Genomic DNA, 24,117 nt, shown 5'->3' with positions numbered 1-24,117 from the left:
GCTTATAGATTTAATTTTGTGAAATTTTTTTGTGTCTATCAATAGCTAATGTTAAAAAACGTTTAATTGGAATTGCAGCCTATCCCGTTTGCTCGATCGAGAAGTCTTGTACGCATCAATGCAATAATTGGTTGATAAAGACGCGAGATGTCTAGCGAAGTTCATTACCAAGCTATTTTTCCAATCTAAATAATTTTGTGTGATATTAAATTGTTAAGTTCAAGGCGAGCAACTTTCCAATGCCACCACTCATGCATTAATTTGACGTCGAAATAAAAAATTATGACTATTTTACAAGTCAATAAACCTTCTCGTTTTGAGGTTACGTGGGTAGGGGCTAAAGGGTGTGAGGACATTATCAAGAATTATTGGCAATCAATAGACCATTTTGATTCTGTTACAGAGATAATGAGTGATATCTCTTCGTGTAATCAACATTTGAAGCTATTACATTCTTGTAGTGGGGTCTTGAAGAAGTGGGCTAAAAATAAAGATAGTAATAGAGGGAAAGAGATAAAGAGATTGACTATGAAGATCAAGAAGCTGCAAGATAATGAAGGACTAGAAAATGTCGAGGAAATTAGAGAGTTACAGAATGAGGTAAGGGTGTTGCTGGTGCAAGAAGATGTCAAATGGAGACAGAAGGCTAAGAGGAACTTGTATAGATTGAGTGATAAGAATACCAAGTTTTTTCATGCCTCTGCAACCTAGAGAAGAATGAGAAATTAGATTCAAGCAGTGATGGATTCTCAAACCAAATTATGGGAGGATCAAGAAGGCATAGCAGGGGCTTTTAATTATCACTACTCAGAAGTATATAAAACAGCTGCACCATCGACTAGAGTTATTGAAATCTGCCTGCAATCTATGGAACCTAGAGTGACAAGGGCTATAAATGAAGCACTGTAGAAAGAATTTACTAAAGAGGAAGTGGAAGCTGCTCTACACCAAATTGGCCGTTTGAAGTCTCCAAGGCCAGATTGTTATCAGACCTGCTTTTATTAAACATATTGGAAAATTGTGGGAGAGGATGTGTGTGATGTTGCTCTTAATTTTCTGAGAGGTAGAGGTATGTTGAAGTCTGTTAATCATACCTTTATTGCATTGATACCCAAAGTTAAGGAGCCTAAAACAGTGGGAGATTATAGGCCAATTAGTTTATGCAATGTGCTTTATACAATTATTGCTAAGACTCTAGCTAATAGACTGAAATTGGTTCTCAATGAAGTCATCTCCAAGAATCAGAGAGCTTTCATCCCTACTCATCATTGACAACATTATATCTACTTATGAAATTCTACAATATGAAAAAGCGGCAGAAGGGCAAAAGAGGGAGTATGGCCTTAAAACATGATATCTTTAAAGCATATGATAGAGTAGAGTGGGTGTATTTGAAGGCAGTGATGGTGAAGATGGGTTTTGGAGATAGATGGGTGGAGTTGATAATACAGTGTGTGTCATATGTGTCGTATGCAATTTTGGGGAATGAGAAACTAAAAGTTACAATCCTACCAACAAAGGGTTTGAGGTAGGGGGACCCTTTGTATCCATATATGTTCCTTATTTGTGCAGAGGGGTTGAGTACTTTGATTAACCAGGTAGAAGCTAGAGAGGATTTAAAAGGGGTGTCAGTGGCTAGAAGGGTTACAAAAATACTCACATGCTCTTTGTAAATGATTGCATTGTCTTCGGACAAGCTAACTGGCAGGAATGGAGGAGGATCAAGAGTGTGCTTGAGTTGTATGACCAAGCCACGGGGCAGAGCTTAAACAAACAGAAGACTTCCCTGTTTTTCAGTTCCAATACTCAAAGAGATGAGAGAATTAAAATAGTTAAGAATGTTAGAGTAGGGGTGCAAAATAATTCTGAGAATTATTTGGGGCTGCCAATAATGGCGGAGAGGTCTCAATATAATATCTTTAGAGGGATAAAGGATAGAGTATGGAATAAGATAAATAACTAGAAAACCAGTTCCTCTCTCTCTCTCTCGAGGAAGGAAGTGTTGTTGAAGGCAATGACACAAGCATTCCCTACATACCATATGAATGCCTTTAAACCTCCTAAAAGGTTATCTAAGGAGATAGAAGCTTTAATGAGCAGATTCTGGTGGGGTTTTAAACAAAATGACAGAAGGATCCAGTATAAGAGCTGGACAAAATTGGGGATGGCAAAGTCTGATGGAGGCCTAGGATTTAGAGAGCTCGAAAGTTTCAACCAAGCTCTACTTGCTAAACAACGTTGGAAAGTGCTTACCACACCTTGTTCAGTTGCAGCAAAGGTACTATAGGAAAAATCTTTTAGACATACTGAGATTTTAAATGTCACGCTTGGTGGTGGGCCTTCAAAAGCCTAGAGAAGTCTGTGGGGCTCTTTAGAGCTGTTAAAGGAGGGGTTAGTTTAGAGGGTTGGGAATGGTGAGCATATTAGTATTTGGGGAGATAAGTGGATTCCTAGGCCATCTTTATTAAGCATTCAATCTCCTATTAAGAATTTTAATGCAGATGTAAAAGTGAAAGAATTGATTGATAATGTTATGTGAAATTACAAGCTGGTAAGAGATACTTTGTTAGAAGATGAAGCAGAAATTGTGTTTGGTCTTTCTATTAGTCAGGCTAATTCCCAAGATAAAAGGAATTAGGTTTTCACAAAAGATGGGATCTATAGTGTGAGAAGTGAATACCACCTTGAGATGTGTAGAAAAAGGAGGGGAAAAGGGGGTCCATCTGATTCTAAGGTTGGAAGGGTGGCTGGAAGAGTTTGTGGAATTTAAACACACCAGAGGTTGTGAAGATATTTATGTGGAAAGTAGTGAGTAATAGCTTGCCTACAAGACAAAGTTTAGCTACAAGAAAGGTAGTGGAAAACTCACTTTGTCCAGTGTGTGGTCTAGAAGAAGAGTTTGTCTATCGTGTATTATGGAGTTGTAGTGCAGCTGCAGATGTGTGAGCTGAGAATTCTAGTCCTATACAAAAGTGGCACCGATATGAAGGGGATTTCCTTTGTCTGTGGCAGTTGATGGATGAAAAGTTGTAAAGTGAAGAGTTAGTGTTGTGGCAACAGTTATGGAAATATTTGGCTGAGAAGAAATACTTATGTATTTGAGGGTAGATTCAAAGGGCCTACTGAGTTGTTTATACAAGCTCAATAAAACCTCTCAGAGTTCAAACAAGAGCAGGTTGATAGTAGTAGGGAGAGAAATGGCATGACAGTGAAAAGAGGAGAGGCTAGTTGGAAGATGCCAGAAGCTGGTTTTGTAATTGGAGCCTCCATGGGAGGCTACCCTGTTTGGAGTTGCCTGAAATACATACCACACAGGCCTTGCCCTGAACCTTGCTTCTTCAAATTCCAACTACCATGTTCTTTTTATTATTATTTTTATTATTATTATTATTATGTTCTGATTTGTTGCTTCCTATGTGTTACTGAGACATTATTGCAGGTTGTTGGGAGCTTCCCTCCTTTCTCCTTTTGTGCACTACTGGTGGCCATCTGTACCTTCCAATCTTTCAAGAAAGGCATTTGGGAGCTTGCGTCCATCGTACCAATGGACATTTCGAATTGCACACTACACTCCGTGGTTATTCCATTGGTGGATGACTCAGAAATGGTTCCCTACGTTGAGCACGGAGGGTGCAGCAATGTTCAATGACCACGATATTGAGATCTTGAAAAGGTTGTTAGAAGCCCCAAGCAATGGCCAGGTAATCACATGCCCGATGCACTTATGGTTTACCACACCACATCAATATCTTTTGATAAAGACGTCACATCGGACATGGTTTTTACTTTCAAATTTCCTTGTGTGTTGATACACTTGTGTGACATTAAAAATCTAATGCATTAAACCCAGAATCTGGGAAGTAGTCTACATTCTTTGGTTGTTTGCTTTTCTTGGGTCAATATATTCTATTAGAAAACATTTCCGATCTTTAATTTAGCATTTGTTAAAGTTTTTTCACAAACTGCAAAACTGTATTTTTCTCATCGAATTTGCAATTTTATCTTAAAAACTCATAGAAGACACCAAAATATACACTATGGAAGTATCCATATATCAGTGTCCATCTATTACTATTTAAAGAGTAGTTACCTGTCCAAAGGCTTTCAAGTTTTCCTCTGGGGGTAAGGGATGAGGAGGAAGGAGTAAAAATAGCAAAATGCTTCAGCAGTTTAATATCCATCATGTTTCTGCATTAGGAAAAGATAACGCAGCAAGGGGAATATGAATCGTTGCAACGAGACATAATAGCTGGCTATGGAAAATGCGAATTTGATCCTACTGACATAACCAATCCATTCCCTAAAAATGAGGTCTCCGTTCACATTTGGCAAGCCAATGGAGACAGGGTCATTCTCTTTCAGATTAACAGTTATCTTTCAGAGAAGCTTCCATGGATTCATTATCACGAGGTTCTTGAAGGAGGGCATCTAATTTTCTTCAGGAGCGATATATGTGAGGCCGTTATAAGATCACTTTTGCTTGGATGAAGTGAAACCATTGATGTTCAGCACTTAGATCTTGCTTTAATGCTGCTATGGTGGTAATGTAAATGGAGAAATTTTCTTCTTGTGGAGTCATGTTAATAATCAGAAGAAAATAAAGCATCTTAGTTTTTACTCGTTTGGATTCAAAGATGAATATAAATGATTTTAGATGAATTGAATAAATTATTGTTAGAATATTATTTTTTTATATTATTATTATCATAGAATTTTAAAAAGTTGAATTGTTTATTATATTTTGTGTAGAAATTTAAGAAAGTTGTAATAATGAGATGAGATGAGTTGAGGTGAGTTTTAATCCAAACCGGGCCTGAAGATTATTCTTGCTCTAACCCTATTGTAAGGTCAAATACAAAATTCAGGAATTGCACATTAGGATGACCAAACCCGAAAAAAAGTCCATTCAAGTTTCCCAAATTTGATAAACTCAAGAGTCAAGTGAGGCATGCTAAACTACGGATATTAATCTCCTAAAATATCTGGCCAAAGTGTAGCATCTAGAGAGTTGGAGAGAGATAGGATCGTCTAGATGTTTAGAATATGAGTAATGCTACATATAATTATGGAGTACATAAGTGTCATGCAATCGCTTTGAAAAAAGAGTAGAATCTACTATTAAAATATTAATTTTTTTCATATAAGTCTCATTTTTATTTATTTATTTCAAAGTGATTGCATATCACTTGCACACTCACGACTGCAATTATTATTTCTCTTAGAATATTTCAAAATGAAAAATGTTACTTTGACACCTAAATTTAACATCTCATTTTGACACATCCTTTATTTTAATTTTTTATTTAATTCTTTTTTTTTATTTAATGATTAAGGAAGTAACTATTAGCGTATTAATATTTTTTTTATATTTTTAAAAATATCTTAAAATGAAAAAAAAAATGAAAAAAAAAAATAAAAAGGCCATTTCACTACCATTAAAAAATGGTAGTGAAATAGTTTATAAATTGTAGTAAAATTATTTGAGTTAAGATATTTTATTAGGTTTTGAAAAATAAGAAAAAAAAAGTTAAAAAAATATTATAAAATTAAAAAATTGTTTGAATATAATTTTTTTTATATTATTTTTGTTTTGAAATTTCAAAAAGATGTATTGTATTTTGTGTTTTGTATAAAAGTTTAGAAAATTTATAATGATTAAATGAAAAGTTGAAAATTTAAAATTTAAAATATATTATGTTTGAAAAAAAAATATACGAGAATACTTAAAGGGTGACTCTATAGTCACCGCTTCCTGTTGGTTCGTTAGTTATATTATCATTTTTTTACATATATTTTTAATACTTTTAAATATTTAAAAAAATAAAAAAATTATTAAAATATTATTAAAAAATAATTTCTTAATTATTAAGTAAAAATAAATAAAAATTTACAATAATAACTCTAAATAATAATAATAAATGATAAAAATAGCATTTTTTATACAATACTACTAGGTACAACCGACATGTGGAAACGTGGGTAACCGGCTAGCATACGTGGAAGGGAAAAAAAAAAAAGCAAAAATGCAAATGGAAAAGGCAAAGAAAGAAAAAAAAAAAGGGGAAGCAAAGTAAAAAGTTAAGATTTTCTTCGACGAGTAACAAATCAAAGCACAACCAAAATTTATGGTATGTTGAAGCATTTCTCTACCAAAAAAAAAAAACCTATCTCTTAGATTTTATCATTAACATATTTCTCCCAAACTCATTTTCAAGATTTTTTCCAAATCCATTTCTTAGATTTTTGCCAAACTCATTTTTAACGCATTTCTGTTGTTTCTTGTTAATCTTTCTAGATAAACCTTCGTTTGTTTATGCTGGCCGGCTAGGAGTGCTCCCAAATTTAAAATGGTTGTTGTAATATGGAGTAAGTGTACGTATTTTGAGAAAATCCACTTCAGTCAACCGTATAATGCAAGCAGAAAATTTACGAAAAATATCCACTAGAATCGATATCTTTAATTGGATCGCTAGCATGTGGGGAAGTGGAAATTCAGAGGGAAAAAAATTGATCATCTCAGTAGCACCCAAGTTTTCTATCACCGCAATCTTGTAATTACCTAACAACCAAAGGGGAAAACACTTATAAATAGGACCATTTCGATGTGATACTCAAAGGAGGGAGAGAGAGAGGAGGTCGCTGGGCTTTGGGAATGAGAAGGCTCGTCAAAGGAGAATGGAGTTAACGATAAATGGGAGTAACGGTTTTGTCTTAAAGGAGAATGAGGTAAAAAAAAAAAGAGGAGTAGAATCAAAACGGTGTGTTTTGAATTTTGGTAAAACACAATGATTTATTAAACATTATATCTCGTTTTATAAAATACGGTCGTTTCATTTAACTGACGTGGCAGTCGGTTGCGCAGCGATTGAATGGGACGATTACATTTAGCATTTTTGTTTTTTATATCTCTAAGGATATGGCCACCCCATTTGATGGGGACGTCCCTCTATAATATTTTATTTTTTTATTTTTATTTTTTTTTTCAGTCCTTGACATACCCCTTTCGGTGTGTGTGAAGGGCTATATTAGTTATGAGCCACGTGGAAAGGACAGTCTGACAGATGTACAATGGTATAATGAAAACAATTGAGATTCAGGGGATCAGTTCAAGTTTGAATCCATTGGTTGGCCCCACAACTGACAAATCCACTTCACCAAAACCCATGAATCGTGAATAGCGCCGGCAACTTATACCAAAAGGAACTCAATGGATTCCTTGCACCGGAAGAACTGACAACTGAAATTGGCTGGGCCCCACAAGTGAGTGCAATACAAGTTTGCACGTGTTTACTGGTTCCCACAACTCAAAGTCACGACTGACATTTGATCCTTGCGCCGGAATGAAGTGCAAGATTGTAGAAACTTTTTTTTTCTTTTGCAGGTTTGGCGGGCTCGTAGGCTGATAACAATGTCAAGTAAACAGTAAAAATTCAGAATAGGGCTTAATTATTTTATAATTTTTTATAAATATATTTAAATTTATCTTAATATTTAAATATATTTATACTCATTCTAAATAAATTTTACAAAATTTATTTAATTATCTCAACTTATTACTATTCATAAAAAATTCAATTTAATTCAATTTCGTTTAACATTTAAACGTAAAATAAAATTTTATAAATAATAATAAGATAGTTTGTGAATAATAATAAGATATTTTAAATTAAGTATTTAATAGATTTTAAAATGAGAAAAAAAAAAGTTAAATAACAAATATTATAAAGTTAAAATATTATTATAATATAATGTTTTAATATAATTTTTATTTTATAATTTGAAAAAATTGAATTATTTTTTATATTTTGTTTGAAAGTTTGAGAAAGTTATAATGATTAGATGAAAAAGTTAAAATGTTAAAAAATTTCAAATTGAAAGGTATTTATATTTAAATATTTTTTAATATTAATAAAAAATTAAATAAGATGCGATGAAATTATCTATAAAACCAAACTAGACCATACAATCCCAAAACCTGAGTGCAGACAAACCTTTCGGCCTAAGGACGAGGATGTGGGACTTAGATGGTTGGCATTAATGTACATCTACCAAATCAACATTGATTAAATCACTGAATTTTCATCCGAAGAGTCCCAAATAATCAAACGATTATTTGCAAGGTGTTGAACCTTGTACCTTATAATATGCATCCAAGAATGCTTCATTTCTCAAGTTGAAAGTGTGTTGTACAAGTTACTAACTACCAAACCGGGCAAAAACTCTTATAACTAGTAGATTTCATTTTTATCTTCGGAAGTTTTTAAGCAGAGGATTAATTAAGAGGCCCCAAATTTTTTTAAAAGATAAGAACTTTGCTTTTAGTATATTTCAAAAATTATTTTTGTCCCAAAAAACTTTAAGTAACTCCCTTTAACTACCCAAACATTTAAAAAAAATCATATTTTTAGAAAAATATTAAAAACTATACACCTAGTTTTAATGTAACACCAAATATAAATTTTCTCTCTTCTCGAGAAGATTAAACTTTTTCCAGAAATCAATAATTATATATTAATTGCGCCCTTGCTGAAATCACAACAATGGATATTTCATGCCTATTCTATTTTTATGTGTCTTTTTTTTCCTAAGTTGGGTAGGAATGCAAGGAGTTTCAAATGTAATCAATGCAAAGAAAGTTCTTCTTGTATCTAGTAGTCACCAACAAATCATGCTGGTCACTGGTCACTGGTCACTGCTCAGCTACAAGGAGTTTCAGTTCTTCTACGTTCAATACCAAATATTCAACACCCAAAATTCATGAAGTACTACTTCACATGCGACACAAGATACCAACAAAATTTGATTACAAGTCTATCTTGATTTTATAATTTGACGAAATACATGTAATGATCTAAAAAAAAATTAGTCAACGGAACAATTAAATTTTCTTGAAATCCTCGTATAAGGTAAGAATTTCTACATCCCAGAAATGAAATCCCAGAAATGAAATCATATCATGCAGAAGAAGATGATTTTATCCCCATTTTATTATTATGTTGTTGTTAAGTGCACGTAAGAAGGTTAGCTTATCAGATAGCAATTAAGTGAAAGTCAAGGATGTTACTGTACGAAAACAACAAACCCTATTTTTATATACGAGTATATAAACAAAAACCCACATCTATGACAGCCACAACCACTATCTGTCATAAAGATAAACTACTCTGTTTCTGTCCATGGTTGGCTCTTCATAGATTCACAGATCTATCTGAGATCATTTATAATCTCTTTTTCTGTTTGCAGAGAGATGCTTACAATGGCAGCATCGTTGTTTCTAGTGGGTGTTGTGATATATGTATATAAAAGCACAAAGCCTCCACCTCCCAAGATATGTGGGACACCAAATGGTCCTCCTATTACTTCACCAAGAATTAGGCTGAGTGATGGAAGGCATTTGGCCTACAGAGAGAGGGGTGTTCCTAAGCAAAATGCCAAGTACAAAGTCATCGTTGTTCATGGCTATGACAGCTCCAAAGATGTATATTTGCCTCTCTCAGAGGTATGTATGGACTACTCATCTCCCCACAAGCCAACCCTTTTGCTTGTCACTCGAAGGTTCCCGTTTTGGTTTAAATTTTTTCTTTCTAAAATGAATAACTCAGAAAATTTCTATTTAACGATTTGTGCAAGTTTTTTTTTTAAAAAAAATACCAAAAATAAAGTTACTTTCTTTAATATCATCTAAAAAGAAAAATATCCTCTCCGCTAATTCAGGTACTCTTTGTAGGTACACGATTATTTTTAAAATTGCAAAATGGTGGGTTTGCTTCGCTCCTTGACAGCAATCAGTTTAGTTGAATTCGGTTCAGATTTAGACTTCTTTTAATATTTAAATATCAAATTCTTAAATCACTAAACTCATCTTAATTGAAAACTTCTTTATATATGAGATCTATAACTTTTTTTAACTTCTCATAAATACATTTAAACTCATCTTAATATCCAAACACATCTAAACTCATCTTAAGAATGTCTCACGCTCCATCATCTCAACTCATTATATTCATAGAAAATTCAATTCAACTCAACTCAATTCAATATATACTCGCAGTACTCGCAGCGTGAATGAAAGTTTTGGAAATTCAATAAACATAGATTTAATGAGACAAAATATGTTGCCATTATAAATTAAATAGATTTCAATGTACGGAGAAATGGACGCGTACATAAATTGGTTTTGAGCGGTGCAGAAAAGGATGGAGGAGCTGGATGTGTATATACTATCGTTTGACAGAGCTGGATACGGTGAAAGTGATCCCAACCCAAAGCGCTCGGTGAAGAGTGAAGCACTTGATATTCAAGAACTGGCCGACAGATTGGATCTTGGCTCCACCTTCTATCTCATTGGAATGTCTATTGGAACTTACCCAGTTTGGGCTTGCCTCAAATACATACCCCACAGGCATCCATTCCCCCCTCTCCTTATTTTTTTAGAGAGAAGTTATTATAACAGTACACACTTTATATTCCTACATAATTACTTTTAGTTGATTGTTCTGAACATTTACTTGAAGAGATGTGTAGTCTAAATGTGTTACCGCATTATATATGTAAAATAAATACTCTCAATAGTAACTTATATCTATATTTATTCATTTCTTTAATGATCGAAAGGTTTCTATTTTCATTTGTTTTTTGTTTTGTTTTGAAATTGTATTGAATTAGCAGGCTAGCTGGTGTCACTCTTGTGGTTCCAGTCATCAACTTCTGGTGGCCCTCTTTTCCTCCCAAACTAGTCAGTGAGAACTACGAGAAGCAACCAAAGATAGAGCAAATGAAAGTCCGCATAGCACACTTTGCCCCTGGACTTGTCTACTGGTGGCTGACCCAGAAATGGTTTCCCTACTCTTCTAACTTGCAAAGGCTCCCTCTTCTGTTTAACAAACGCGACTTGGAAACTATACAGAAAATGTCCGAAGTACGGATGCCTGATGAGGTACAACTTCCCTTCCTTGCTAGAGTCTATTTTTCAATTGTAAAGGTGTACTTGTGGGTACAAAAGATTATATTTGCAAACTGACGTAGATAGTGCACATTTCACGATGTTGATGTGATAAATCTTTTTATAAAGCAAATTCGGCAGCATAGAGAGCCAGTCTCGTGTCTTGATACAGACTTATTACCGAGACTCTTATAGTTACGACAAGGGCATGGTTTCTATTTTGCAGTACAAGGTGCGACAACAAGGTGTCTATGAATCCCTCCATCGAGACGTCATAGTGCATTTTGGAAACTGGGAATTCGACCCGATGGAGCTCCAAAATCCATTCCCTAATAAGGAGGCCTCTGTCCACCTCTGGCAAGGCCATGCAGATAAGCTTGTGCCGTATGAACTGCAACGATACGTGGCGAAGAAGCTTCCTTGGATAAGGTATCATGAAGTTTCCGATGGTGGTCATCTAATGATTCACGAGTCTGGTTTGTGTGAGGCCATGTTCAGGGAACTTTTACTTGGAGAAGAACCCTCTATCACATAGGTCATGGTTTTGTAAGTTGTGCTCCTACATCGTGTGTATTGTGGCCAATTTTATTTATGTAGTAAATCTAAGTTTTGCACTTCTTATAGAGCAAATTTAAGGTCATGACCAATGTGATAATAATCGTAATCAGTTTTAAACTATGCAAATCTCGCGAATGATCAAGTTTATTAAGCAAAGAAAAATCCGTCGCCTTGTACAATATCCGTCAACATGTACAAGACAATGGATTTGGAGAAATATAATATGGAGATTATTTTAGCTTTTTTTTTTCTTATTATTTTGGAGCTAGCACATTTTTTAGACCATTCTGATCAAGGATATCGCTGTGGAAAAACACAGTGGAAAGCCATGTCTGACCGGTTGTGCTTTGAATTTGCTACTTATTTTTAAAATTATGTCTAACATAAATCACTTATGTTAGATACAATCATAGTTTATAAAGCGTGTAAATTTTGCACTTTTAGTGGATAAATTCAAAATTCACATTAAAAATCTACTTTTTAATATTAAGGTTGTGTTTGGTTTCTAAACTCAGCTGAACTCCCTCCACTTTAAACTCCTTCAACCATCCAAACAACCTAGTAAACTGCTTTTATACATGAAGTCGGTGAGTTTTATTCCTGTAGATAGATTGATAAAAGTTGATCTTCCAGCTTTAATTTTTTTTTCGTAACTCTATGCAGTAAACTCTATCTCTTTCTCTACTGACAAGCATCATCTCTCTCTTTCTCTCTCTCTCTATCAAGCCGTCAACTCTCTCTCATTTATTTCTTCCGACTAGCACAAGTCTTTTTTTTTTTTTTCAAAATATCACTGTAGGTTGGCGCGATGGGGGACAAGCACTGCCAGTGAACAGTCATGGGTTCCGCCAACTTTACAAATTCTCATAAATATATCTAAACTCATCTTAACATCCAAACAAACTTTAAACTTATTTTAAATAGGTCTCACATAACTCTCTTCACTACTCAACTCACTAATATTAATAAAGAATTCAACTCAACTCAACTCAACTCAACTCAACATCTAAATGCAACCTAAGTCTCATTTAAAAAAAAAAAAAAAAAAAAAGTACGTAGTATTTGTATACATTAAAACTGTATCATTACTTAAAAAAAACATTGTAGAGCAGGTGATTCTCCATTTCGGCCTATATTTTCAGGCTTTTGTCTTAGTTGGAAGAGAGTAGAACTGGAATATATATTATATAGCTCCGTTATTAGTATTTCGTCCTGTTTTCAAAGCCTAATTAAGTTAAGGTCTGGGCCTAGCAGTATGTGGCCTAAAATACGGTTTTACCATTTGAATGGGTGTGAAATAACATTTTTATGTTACTTTTTTTTCTTTAAAATTAGATGAAATTTTTAAAAAACATTAATATTATGATTAAATTTAAAAATGAAAATATTATCTTCAGACTTAAAAAATAATATCACTATTCATATAAAACATTATTTGAAAAAAATAACACTTATCTTCATGAAATTATTATTCATAATATTCTTATCAAACTAAATAATACTTCTTAAACTAATATTATAATTTTCATTTGGAAAATAAAATTTTTATTCTCAAATTCTAATATTAATAATTTTTTTTAATTTTATTAGTCTAATACCAATTTTTTCCATGTAGTTTTCTCAAAGAATTAAGCAATTATATTGCTTATTTTATTTTATTTTGTTTTATTAAGAAAAGTAAAAGTATTATTTTTTATATTACTGATTGGTCTTATATGGATTAATGCATTTCCTATTAATGTGTTAATATAATGAGTTCTAAACATTTGATTTGCTTTATATGTGTGCCATAATTTTACAATTTCGGTTTTTTCATTTTTTCAAGTAGAATCATTATTATTTTTAAAATTTGTTTACGAATATTTTCTATTTATCAAATTCTTTGTTTTACTTTTTATTATACATTTGGAGATTAATTTGTGCTATGGTTTTGTTCGAATCCTCTCGTAATGCTTTTTACGATTACTTTCATTAGAGGACTCATCTAGGAGCTCTTCGGTTTTTTTTTTTTTTTTTTTTTGTCGCTTTTTTACTCTTTAAATCTATTTCCTTTTCTTTCTTTTCTTTTTTAAATTAAATTAAATTTCATTGCTCCACAATCAAACAATACAAGCCTTATCACTCAAAACAACGTAAATAACCTTATTTGGTCCTTCTTTTAACCGAACAGACTCACTATCTAGAGACATTGCCTTATTACCAGCTCTTTTAATAAAAACCAGCTTCCAACCTGAATGTCATGAGATTAAGAACTAAATATCATCAACCAGCTGCCCATTCAATGAACAATCTCGATTAGGAGCAAGACATGTCCATAACGCATGATGTGCCCCCCCCCCCCCTAATACATCCACAGAAATAGGACATGTCCATAACACATGAATAATTGTCTCATCTTCTCTTTTGCAAACGGGACACATACCCTCTTTAATAATCTGTTTTCTTGCCAAATTACCTTTTGTAGGTAAAATGTTATTAAGAGCCTTCCATATTGGCTGCTTCACCTTTCTAGGAACTTGCAACTGCCATAGCTTCATCCACTGAACATCAGCATCCTCACCATTTGAAGCCTGTCCTCGAGCCTGTTTCTTCATCATACAATCCACAAAATAAGCACTTTTTATCTGTAAAAACTCCCTTGGCAATCTTCACCTAGATCAACTTGTCATTTACTCCCCTCTTACTAATTCGAGTACTATAGATTAATTGGGCCTCATTTTGACTGAAAACTTCCTCCACCAAATTTGTCTTTCATTCATGAGTTTCAACATCAATCAGGTCTTCAACTTTGGTTTCAGCCCCAACAGATTCATAGGAGTTTGTACCCTATAAGTAGAAGGTCGAGGCAGCCATCTATCATACCAAACACTAAGGCTTTTACCATTCCCCACCCTCCACATAGTGCCTTCCTTAACCAGTTCTAGAAAAGACCAAATACATCTCCAAATGTGAGAGGGAGAAGACCATATTTTGGACTCCAACAGCTGACAGTTGTGATAATACTTATGCTTAAAAATTTGAGCCACCAAGGATGAAGGCTCTTGACTTAGCCTCCACCCTTGTTTTGCTAATAAAGCTCTATTAAAGTTATTCAAATCCCTGAACCCTAACTCTCCTTTAGTTTTCACTTTGCCTAACCTTTCCCATCTCCTCCAATGAATACCCCTTTCAAACTTGTTATGGCTCCACCAAAATTGAGATAACATGGCTTTAATCTCCTTCAACAACACACATGGAAATCTGAACACACTCATAATATCAGCAAGAATAGCTTGTAGCACACTTTTGATAAGAATTTCCTTACCTGTTGAAGACAAGAAGTCAATTTTCCAACTACTAATTCTCCTCCAGATCTTCACTTTTAAGCTTCTAAATGCGTTGTATTTAGACATGCCTACCACAGTTGGCAAACCCAAATACTTATAATAATTACCACAATGCACACCATTAGTGGACTAAGTTATTAAATCTCTAGTTGCTGAGTTTTTATTTGAGCTAAACATAATAGAAGTTTTCTGTTTATTCATAGTCCGACCAGAGGCACATTTATACTTCCACAAAATTTGTTCTACTTTATACCACTCTTCTTGCATAGCTCTACGGAAAATGACACAATCATCAGCAAATAAAAGATGGTTTATTCTTACTCCACCTCTCGAAGCTACCACTCATTTAATGATCCCATTTCTCTCAGCTTGTTGAAATAAAGAGCTTAACCCCTCAGCACAAAGGATAAATAAATATGGAGATAATGGATCACCTTATCTTAAACCTCTTGAAGGAAAAATGGTTTTTCCTGGTATCTCATTCACCTTAATTGAATAACTAACAGACCTGACACAAGCCATGATTAAACCAGTCCATCTTTCACCAAACCCCAACTTAGCATCATTGCCTCCAAGTAATCTTATTCCACCCTATCATATGCTTTGGCTATACTTTCCACCCTACTCTTTTGCCTCGATTGCATAGTATGTAAAAGTTCATAGGCAACTATAATATTGTCAGTGATTAACCTACCAGGAATAAAGGCACTTTGATTCTAAGAAATAACCTTAGACAGCACCACCTTCATTCTATTAGCCAAAACCTTGGATATTAACTTATACAACACATTGCATAAGCTAATAGGTCTAAACTCGTGCATAGAAGTTGGAGAATTTACCTTAGGAACCAATGCAATGTGAGTATGATTAAGACCTCTAGGCATACTCCCACTTCTTATAAAATCCTACACTGCTTGAGAAACATCACTGCCAACAGTCTCCCAATGATCTTGATAGAACCCAGCACTAAAACCATCATGTCTAAGAGCTTTAAGAGGGGACATCTGCTTCGAAGCTATCAGAACTTCTTCCCTTGTAAATTTCCTTTCCAAACTTAGTCTCATATCCTATGAAATCCTTGGTTCCACCCCACTTAGACACTGATTAATGTTCTCCTTGGAAGGGTAAGTTGAAAGAAACACCTTGACAAAATGCTGCCAAAACCCATAAGCAATCTCCTTACTTTCAGTCAATAACACATCATTACCATCACTCACCTTCTTAATAATGTTCTTCTTTCTCCTTTGGTTAACACAAGCATGACAGAATTTTATGTTTCTATCACCCTTCTCTAACCAATACCTCTTTGCTCTCTGCTTTCATTTCATATCCCTGATCCAACAAATACCCAATCTCCTTTTGCAAATGTTTCTAAGCATGCATGGTATTCGGCCCTTCATCCCTTTGTAGTAGACTTAAAAGTTTAGACTTTTCCTTGATAGCCTTTACTCTTTCCCTATCAATATGCTTGTTCCACCTCTGAAGTCCTTTGCTACAAGCTTCTAGTTTAGCTTACACATTCTCTAGCTGAGACAAACCCCCCCTCCCCCTTCCTGCCACTCTGTTTCCACTATAATGTTGCATCCTTATTCTTTACTCCAATTAGCTTCATACTTGAAATTGCTAAGCCCCTTCATCTGCATACCTCAGTTAGAAGCATAGTTTAGAAAAACAGGTCTATGATCTGAACATATGGCAGTTAAGTTATCCACCTGATACTCAACATAATTATCCAACCACATCTTATTAGCCAAAACTTTGTCTAGTCTCTCTTTGGTGAATGTAGCATACTCGTGTCGATTACTCCAGATAAATTTTTCCCCTCTCCACCCCAAATCAAACAAGTTGCCCTTCTCTAAAACCTGCCTAAACAAACCCATTTGGCCCTCACTCATTCAACCCCCCTCATCATCTCATCATTAGACAATATCTCATTAAAATCTCCAATAACACACCAGCCCATATCAGTAGGTTTAAAGGAATGTAACATATCACAAACAACCTTCCTTTGACTTACTTCTGGGTGACCATAGAAACATGTAAGAAGCCATCATGTCCCACACAGCTTAGCAGTTATAAATGCATTAACACGTCTTTGAAATTAATTCACCAATTCTAATTTGATATTTTGCTTCCACATAAGCATTAAACCTCCAATCCTAACAACAACATCCACCACAATACAGCCTTCATATTTGGCTTTTCTAGCAACCAACTTGGCACGATTAGAAGACAACTTGGTTTCCATAATGAAAACCACCTCGAGCACTTTGGCCTTTACTTGGAAGCGAAGGCTTTGAACTGTTCGGAGTTCCAAAGCCTCCGATAGCTCCAGCTTAATATTTTCATAATACTTGGTGGGGATGGAACCCAGCCACCACCAACACCTTATGATGATCACCATCATTCTGATGGACCTCACTTTTTCCTTTCTTAAAACACACCAAATCAGATAACAACTCTTCTGTCTCATCAATCAGCCTTTTTTGACCAGACAAAGGACCCAAATCAGAGATATGCTTACCTTGAGATCATGCCCTCCTCTTCCATTTACCTTCTCCTTTCTAAGTTTTATGAGATATTGCTTGCACATTCACCTTTTCCTTCTTCTGGTTAGGAGCCAAATTCAATTGGTTAGCCGTTAAGACAGTTACCATATAAGGCTGCAAATTGGGCCCTTCATCGATAACAGGCCTTATAGTAGACTGAGTTATAAGGTCAAGCCCAATAGAGCCCACCAACTCCCCCTTATCTCGCCAAACATTTGTAAAGGCTATATTCAAAACAGCTACAGTAGAATCTTTCATAACTGGATTCATCAAAATTCTCTCACAACACCCTTCATTATCTCGCACTAAATCCTCCACTCTTTCCCCTCCTTCAAATTCCATAACGGATCCACCTTTTCCAACCAAATCTAAATTAATGCCAACATTTTCGCAATTGTCATAACTACCACAACCCTGTGTATTCTGTAATGCTTCCTTCTCTACCACCTTTAACTAGCTACCGTGATCTGTGCTTCTGACGAACCCCTACACCACTTGACAGTCCTCTTCTTGACAGAATGACATATTGCATGCCTCCTTCCCTCCAAAGCTCGCAGCAGTAGACGTAGGAGATGACTTATGCCAGAAACCATTCTCAGCACATAAACATGCACCAAACTGAATGACTGAGTTCTCCTCCTTCTCCACTCCTATACTATCTTTTAATCAACCAGAAGCTTCATGCACCAACCAACCACACTTGAAATAGATTTTTGGCAGCTTCTCATATTTAAATTGCACCCACAATTTCCTCCCATACTAATTAATGAATCTACCCCTAGCAATAGATTTTTGAAGAGGTAATTCAACCTTTACCCTTAAATACTTCCCCCACCCCACTCCATTCTCCGCCACATCCACCTCCAGCACTCTTCCCACCGAAGCCCCTATTTGCATTCCACAAATAGGGCAGAAGAGGGAGTATGACCCTAAAACATGTTATCTCTAAAGCATATGATAGAATAGAGTGGGTGTATTTGAAGGCAGTGATGGTCAAGTTGGGTTTTGGAGATAGATGGGTAGAGTTGATAATACAGTGTGTGTCATATGTGTTGTATGCAATTTTGGTCAATGAGAAACCAGAAGTTACAATCCTACCAACAAAGGGTTTGAGGTAGGGGGATCCTTTGTATCCATATATGTTCCTTATTTGTGCAGAGAGGTTGAGTACTTTGATTAGCCAAGTAGAAGCTAGAGAGGATTTAAAGGGGGTGTCAGTGGCTAGAGGGGTTACAAAAATATTCACCTGCTCTTTGCAAATGACTGCATTGTCTTTGGACATGCTAACTGGCAAGAATGGAGGAGGATGAAGAGTGTGCTTGAGTTGTATGACCAAGCCTCGAGGTGGAGCTTAAACAAACAGAAGGCTTCCCTGTTTTTCAGTTCCAATACTCAAAAAGATGAGAGAATTAAAATAGTTAAGAATGTTGGAGTAGGGGTGCAAAATAATTGTGAGAATTATTTAGGGCTGCCAATAATGGCGGAGAGGTCTCAATATAATACCATTAGAGGGATAAAGGATAGAGTATGGAATAAGATAAATAACTAGAAAATCAGTTCCTCTCTCTCTTTCTCTCTCTCTCGGGGAAGGAAGTGTTTTGAAGGCAGTGATACAAGCAGTCCCTACATACCATATGAATGTCTTTAAACTTCCTAAAAAGTTTTGTAAGGAGATAGTAGCTTTGATGGGCATATTCTGGTGGGGCTTTAAAAAAAATGACAGAAGGATCTAATAGAAGATCTGGACAAAATTGGGGATGAAAAAGTCTGATGGATGCCTGGGCTTTAGAGAGCTCGAAAGTTTCAACCAAGCTCTACTTGCTAAACAATGTTGGAGAGTGTTTACCACTCCTAATTTAGTTGCATCAAAGATGCTGCAGGAAAAATATTTCAGACATACTGAGATTTTAAATGTCAAGATTGGTGGTGGTCCTTCAAAAGCCTGGAGAAGTCTGTGAGGTTCTTTAGAGCTGTTGAAGGAGGGGTTAGTTTGGAGGGTTGGGAATGGTGAGCAAATTAGTATTTGGGGAGATAAGTGTATTCCTAGGCCTTCTTTATTAAGAATTCAATCTCCTATTAAGAATTTTAATGCAGATGCAAAAGTGAAAGAATTGATTGAGAATGGTATGTGGAATTACAAGCTGGTAAGAGATACTTTGTTGGAAGATGAAGCAGAAATTGTGTTTGGTCTTTCTATTAGTCAGTTAATTCTCAAGATAAAATGAATTAGGCTTTCACAAAAGAATGGATCTATAGTGTGAGAAATGCATACCACCTTGAGATGTGCAGAAAGAGGACGGGAAAATGGGGTCCATCTGATTCTAAGGTTGGAAGGGTGGCTGGAAGATTTTGTGGAATTTAAACACATTAGAGATTGTGAAGATATTTATGTGGTAAGTAGTGAGTAATAGCTTGCCTACAAGACAAAATTTAGATACAAGAAAGGTGGTGGAAAACTCACTTTGTCCTGTGTGTGGTCTGGAAGAGGAGTCTGTCTGTCGTGTATTATGGAGTTGTAGTGCAACTGCAGATGTGTTGGCTGAGAATTCTAGTCCTATACAAAAGTGGCACCGAGATGAAGGGATTTCCTATGTCTGTAGCAATTGATGGAGGAAAAGTTATAAAGTGAAGTGTTAGATGTTGTGGCAACAATTATGAGAAATATTTGGCTGAGAAGAAATACTTATGTGTTTGAATGTAGATTCAAAGGGCCTACTGAGTTGTTTATACAAGCTCAAGAAAACCTCTTAGAGTTCAAACAAGAGCAGGTTGGTAGTAGAAGGGAGAGAAATGGCAGGACAGTGGAAAATGGAGATGCTAGTTGGAAGATGTCAGAAGTTGGTTTTGTGAAAATAAACTAGGATGTGGCTTTGGATTCAGAAAATAAGAGAATGGGTATGGGAGTAGTGATGAGGGATGAAGAGGGAGAAGTGTTGGTATTCTTGTGCAAGGCAATAGAAGGTTAGTAACCCAACTCTTGCATAATTACATGCTATATGGAGGGCTTTAAAGTTGTGTGCTAAGTTGAATTGGACAAATGTCATATTTGAAGGAGATGCATTGGCAGTGATTAAATTTGTAAATAGCTCAAGAAGCAGCTAGGAATGGTATGGACAGATAGTTGAAGATATAAAACAGATTTTATACAATAGACATGATTGGAAAATAAGACATACTTATACAGAGACTAACAAAGTAGCTCACTGTTAGGGAAGAGTTGGGTAGAAGAAGGGCCTTTGGGCATATATACTTTTGTATGTCAGGACAAACTGTGTAATCGTTAGTTTTTTATGAAATATAGAATGGAGGTTTCTGTTTTTTTTTTTTTTTAAAAAAAAAAAAGACATTTGAAGCTTTAGCACAATTCAATCTCAGTCACAATCTAAGCAGAATGAATTAAATAACTTAATAGCGGGCCCTCCATCCTTATTTTTCAGATTTGTTTGACTTTCCTTAGACATGACATTCATCTTTTATTAAAACGTGAAGAGTTAACGTGGAAACAAAGGTCAAAGACATTATGGTTATAATTGGGTGATTAGAATTCTAAATTCTTTCATCGAAAAGCTTCTCAAAGATGGTCAAAAATTTTATTTCTTAGCTTCAAGATGATTGTGGGTGCTCAACAAATGGAAGGGCGTTAGATTCTTTGGTATTATCATATTTTCAGCACTTATTTGCATTTTCTAATCCAACATGTATGGAGTTTGTGCTTGAGGCTGTCAATCCAAAGGTCATGGCAGCAATGAATGGTGATCTTTAGAAGCCTTATTCAACTGAAGAGATACGATATGCTTTATTTCAAATGCACCCTTTTAAGGCACCAGGACTTGATGGTTTGTGTCGATTTTTTTACCCAACATATTGGCACATTGTAGAAAGTTTGGTTACACGGCCAATTTTAGACTCTTAAAACAATAATGTAGTACCACCTACCTTAAATGAGACTTTTATTGTTCTTGTACTAAAAAAGAATAGGCTTGAAAAAATTACAAAATATAGACCTATTAGCTTATACAATATAATTTACAAAATCATTGCAAAAGTTATTGTTAGAGCTTTTTCATTGGCTTAGCCAAATATAAATGCAAACCAAAATTTGGCTAACAATCCCTTAAAATGGTCTATATTAGAAAAGGTAAAAGGCAAATAGTTTGCTTGCTAGCTATAGTAACTATGTATGTTTGTATGGTTACTGTTCACCCTCAATTGAATAATTTATATTAATTTCTCTCATTTTGTTGCTACATAACAATTGCATCACTAATTATTATATATATATATAGGTGCTTGGGTTCATACAATTTATAAATGGGTTCAAATTGCAAAATATGAGAAAAATAAATTAGATAAAAAAAATTATAAAAAATAGTAAATTAATAATATATTTTTATTATTTTGGCTAATAGATAGATAATCTAATATAAGAATGTCTCGTGAATGGAATAGACAAAAGACAAAACATGTGATGTTAGTCAAATTTTAGCTTTGCCTTTGCCTAGGCCAATGAGAATGCTCTTAAAAGGCTTAAAACCATTTTACCTTTGTGGTGTCAGATAATCAAAGTGTTTTTGTCCTGGGTAGGCTTATAAAAGATAATGTTCTTGTGGCATTTGAAATTGTTCATTGTATCCATAAAAGGAAGAGGGGGCATAGTGGTGTGATGTCATTGAAATTGGATATGAGTAAAGCGTATGATCAGGTGGAATAAAGTTTTTTTGAGAATATCCTGTTGAAGCTTGGTTTTGGTAGAAGATAGGTGTCTCTTGTATTATCTTGCATTAATTCAGTCTCTTATAAGGTGCTGATTAATGGTGTGCCTACTTCTTTATTTACTGCATCTATGGGTTAGCATCAGGACGATCCATTATCTCCTTACTTGTTTTATTCTATGTGTTAAGGGGTTGTCTTCTCTTTTTCAGGTTGTTGAACACAAGAAATTGATTTTTCAAAACTTGTCTTAAAGCTCCTGCTGTTACTCATTTGCTTTTTGCAGATGACAATTTATTATTTTGCCAGGTTACTTGTTCCCAAATGGAAGTTTGAAGCAGTTACTACAAGTTTTATGGATTTGATTAAGGACAACAGATAAATATGGACAAATCTGAACTTTTTATTAGTCCTAAAACAAAACCTAAGGAAATTGATGCAATTATGGCAATTAGGAATATGAATTATTTACAACCTCATGATTGGTATTTGGGTCTTCCTTCTTTCATTGGACAGTCAAAATGAAAAACATTTAAGGAGTTAAAAGATAAGGTTTGGAATAAGTTACAAGGCTAGAAGGAATAGTTGCTTTCACAAGCGGGCCGAGAAGTATTAATAAAAGCTATTGTGCAGGCTTTATCTACCTACACTATGAGTTGCTTTTTATTACCAAAATCCTTTTGTCAAGACTTAAAGGTTTGTTTGCTAAATTCTAGTGGGAATAACAACAATCTGAACGGATGATACATTGTTTTCATTGGTCAAAGATGTGTGCATAACAAGGTTTTGCTAGCATAACAAGGTTGGCGGATAATTCAAAATCATAATTCCTTATTATCTTGAGTTTATAAAGCTAAGTATTTTCCTACTACAGATTTTCTACATTCACATTTGGGTAGGAAGCCCTCATATATATGGAAGAGTATTTGTGCCGCTAAATCTCTCTTGATATCTGGAAGATAAGGAAGGGTAATAGTGTTAGAATTCATTAGGATAAATGGGTCTTGATTTTCTGGTTACCACAATCCCTTATGCCTAATCATGTTCTTCAAGATGATTCGAAAGTTAATATGTTTATGCATCAGCATAATGGAGTTAGGATGTGGATTTGATACAATCTATATTTCCTCATTTTATTGCTAATGCTATTATACAGCTTCCTTTACTTTCGAGAGTATGGAAAGATAAGGTGTATGGACATGTACTAAAAATGGTTTATATTTGGCAAAATCAGGATATCATCTTGTTGTAAGATTATTTTATTCTACTATTGGTGATGAAAGTTCTCATCATCATTGTTCTTCACCCTTTTGGTGTCAATTATGGAATCTAAGGGCTTCTTTGGAAGATGGGATGGTTTCATTTTATCTCATCTCATCTCATTTCCTTTTCAAACATTATTCAAACACAAATATTCTTCAATTTCAAATCTTTAACTTTTTCATCTAATCATTATACTTTTCTCAAACTTTCAAACAAAATATAAAAAATAATCAACTTTTTAAATTTTAAAACAAAAATAATATTAAAAATTTATATTCTAACAATATTTTAACTTTATAATATTTTTATTCAACTTTTCTCTTCTTTCACAAAATCTCATAAAAAAATTATAACTCAAATATTTTCAATACTATTCACAAATTTCTCATCTCATCTTATTCCTCAAGCATCATAAATCTTCCAAATAAAGTTAAAAAATTTGGATGCCGTACTTGTAAGGATACCGACAAAATTGAATTTGTTGAAGGGGGAGCGTTCTTTCTAGTGTGGTTTGTGCTCTTTGTATGTTGATAGTAGAAGATTAGTGTCACACTTTTTGGGGCTGCCCAGATGTGAAAATCTTGCTAGCAATATGTTGTCCTTTTGTTCTATCTTCTTTTAGGACTATTGGTAATTATTTTGATTTGGTATAGGTTTTGATGCAATCTGTTTCCACTTTATTTCCTCGATTCATTACTATTTCTTAGAGTGTTTGAAAATATAGGAATATGAAGTTATTTTTGAATTCTAATTGTATGCTTCAAGATGT

General features: G+C 34.6%; 3 protein-coding genes across 3 annotated transcripts; all 3 read left to right on the top strand.

Annotated features, from left to right (window-relative positions):
• Nucleotides 1-282: 282 nt before the first annotated feature.
• LOC108985841 lies at nt 283-711 on the top strand. The gene has a single exon (XM_018958281.1). It carries the CDS (start codon nt 283-285, stop codon nt 709-711), a length of 429 nt encoding a protein of 142 aa, XP_018813826.1.
• A 1,303-nt stretch (nt 712-2,014) lies between these two features.
• LOC108985842 lies at nt 2,015-4,586 on the top strand. The gene is made up of 4 exons (XM_018958282.2): nt 2,015-2,278; nt 3,176-3,315; nt 3,440-3,701; nt 4,198-4,586. Exons 1-4 carry the CDS (start codon nt 2,015-2,017, stop codon nt 4,486-4,488), a joined length of 957 nt encoding a protein of 318 aa, XP_018813827.1. The 3' UTR covers nt 4,489-4,586.
• Nucleotides 4,587-9,138: 4,552 nt separating this feature from the next.
• Nucleotides 9,139-11,738, top strand: LOC108985834. The gene is made up of 4 exons (XM_018958270.2): nt 9,139-9,499; nt 10,191-10,402; nt 10,669-10,936; nt 11,169-11,738. The coding sequence occupies exons 1-4, from the start codon at nt 9,248-9,250 to the stop codon at nt 11,475-11,477; spliced, it is 1,041 nt and encodes a 346-aa protein (XP_018813815.1). The 5' UTR covers nt 9,139-9,247; the 3' UTR covers nt 11,478-11,738.
• The last annotated feature ends 12,379 nt before the right edge of the window (nt 11,739-24,117 follow it).

This window comes from Juglans regia, chromosome 14 (genome assembly GCF_001411555.2).
Source record: "Juglans regia cultivar Chandler chromosome 14, Walnut 2.0, whole genome shotgun sequence".
Taxonomy (NCBI): Eukaryota; Viridiplantae; Streptophyta; class Magnoliopsida; order Fagales; family Juglandaceae; genus Juglans; species Juglans regia.
This window is presented reverse-complemented; position numbering and strand designations above follow the sequence as displayed.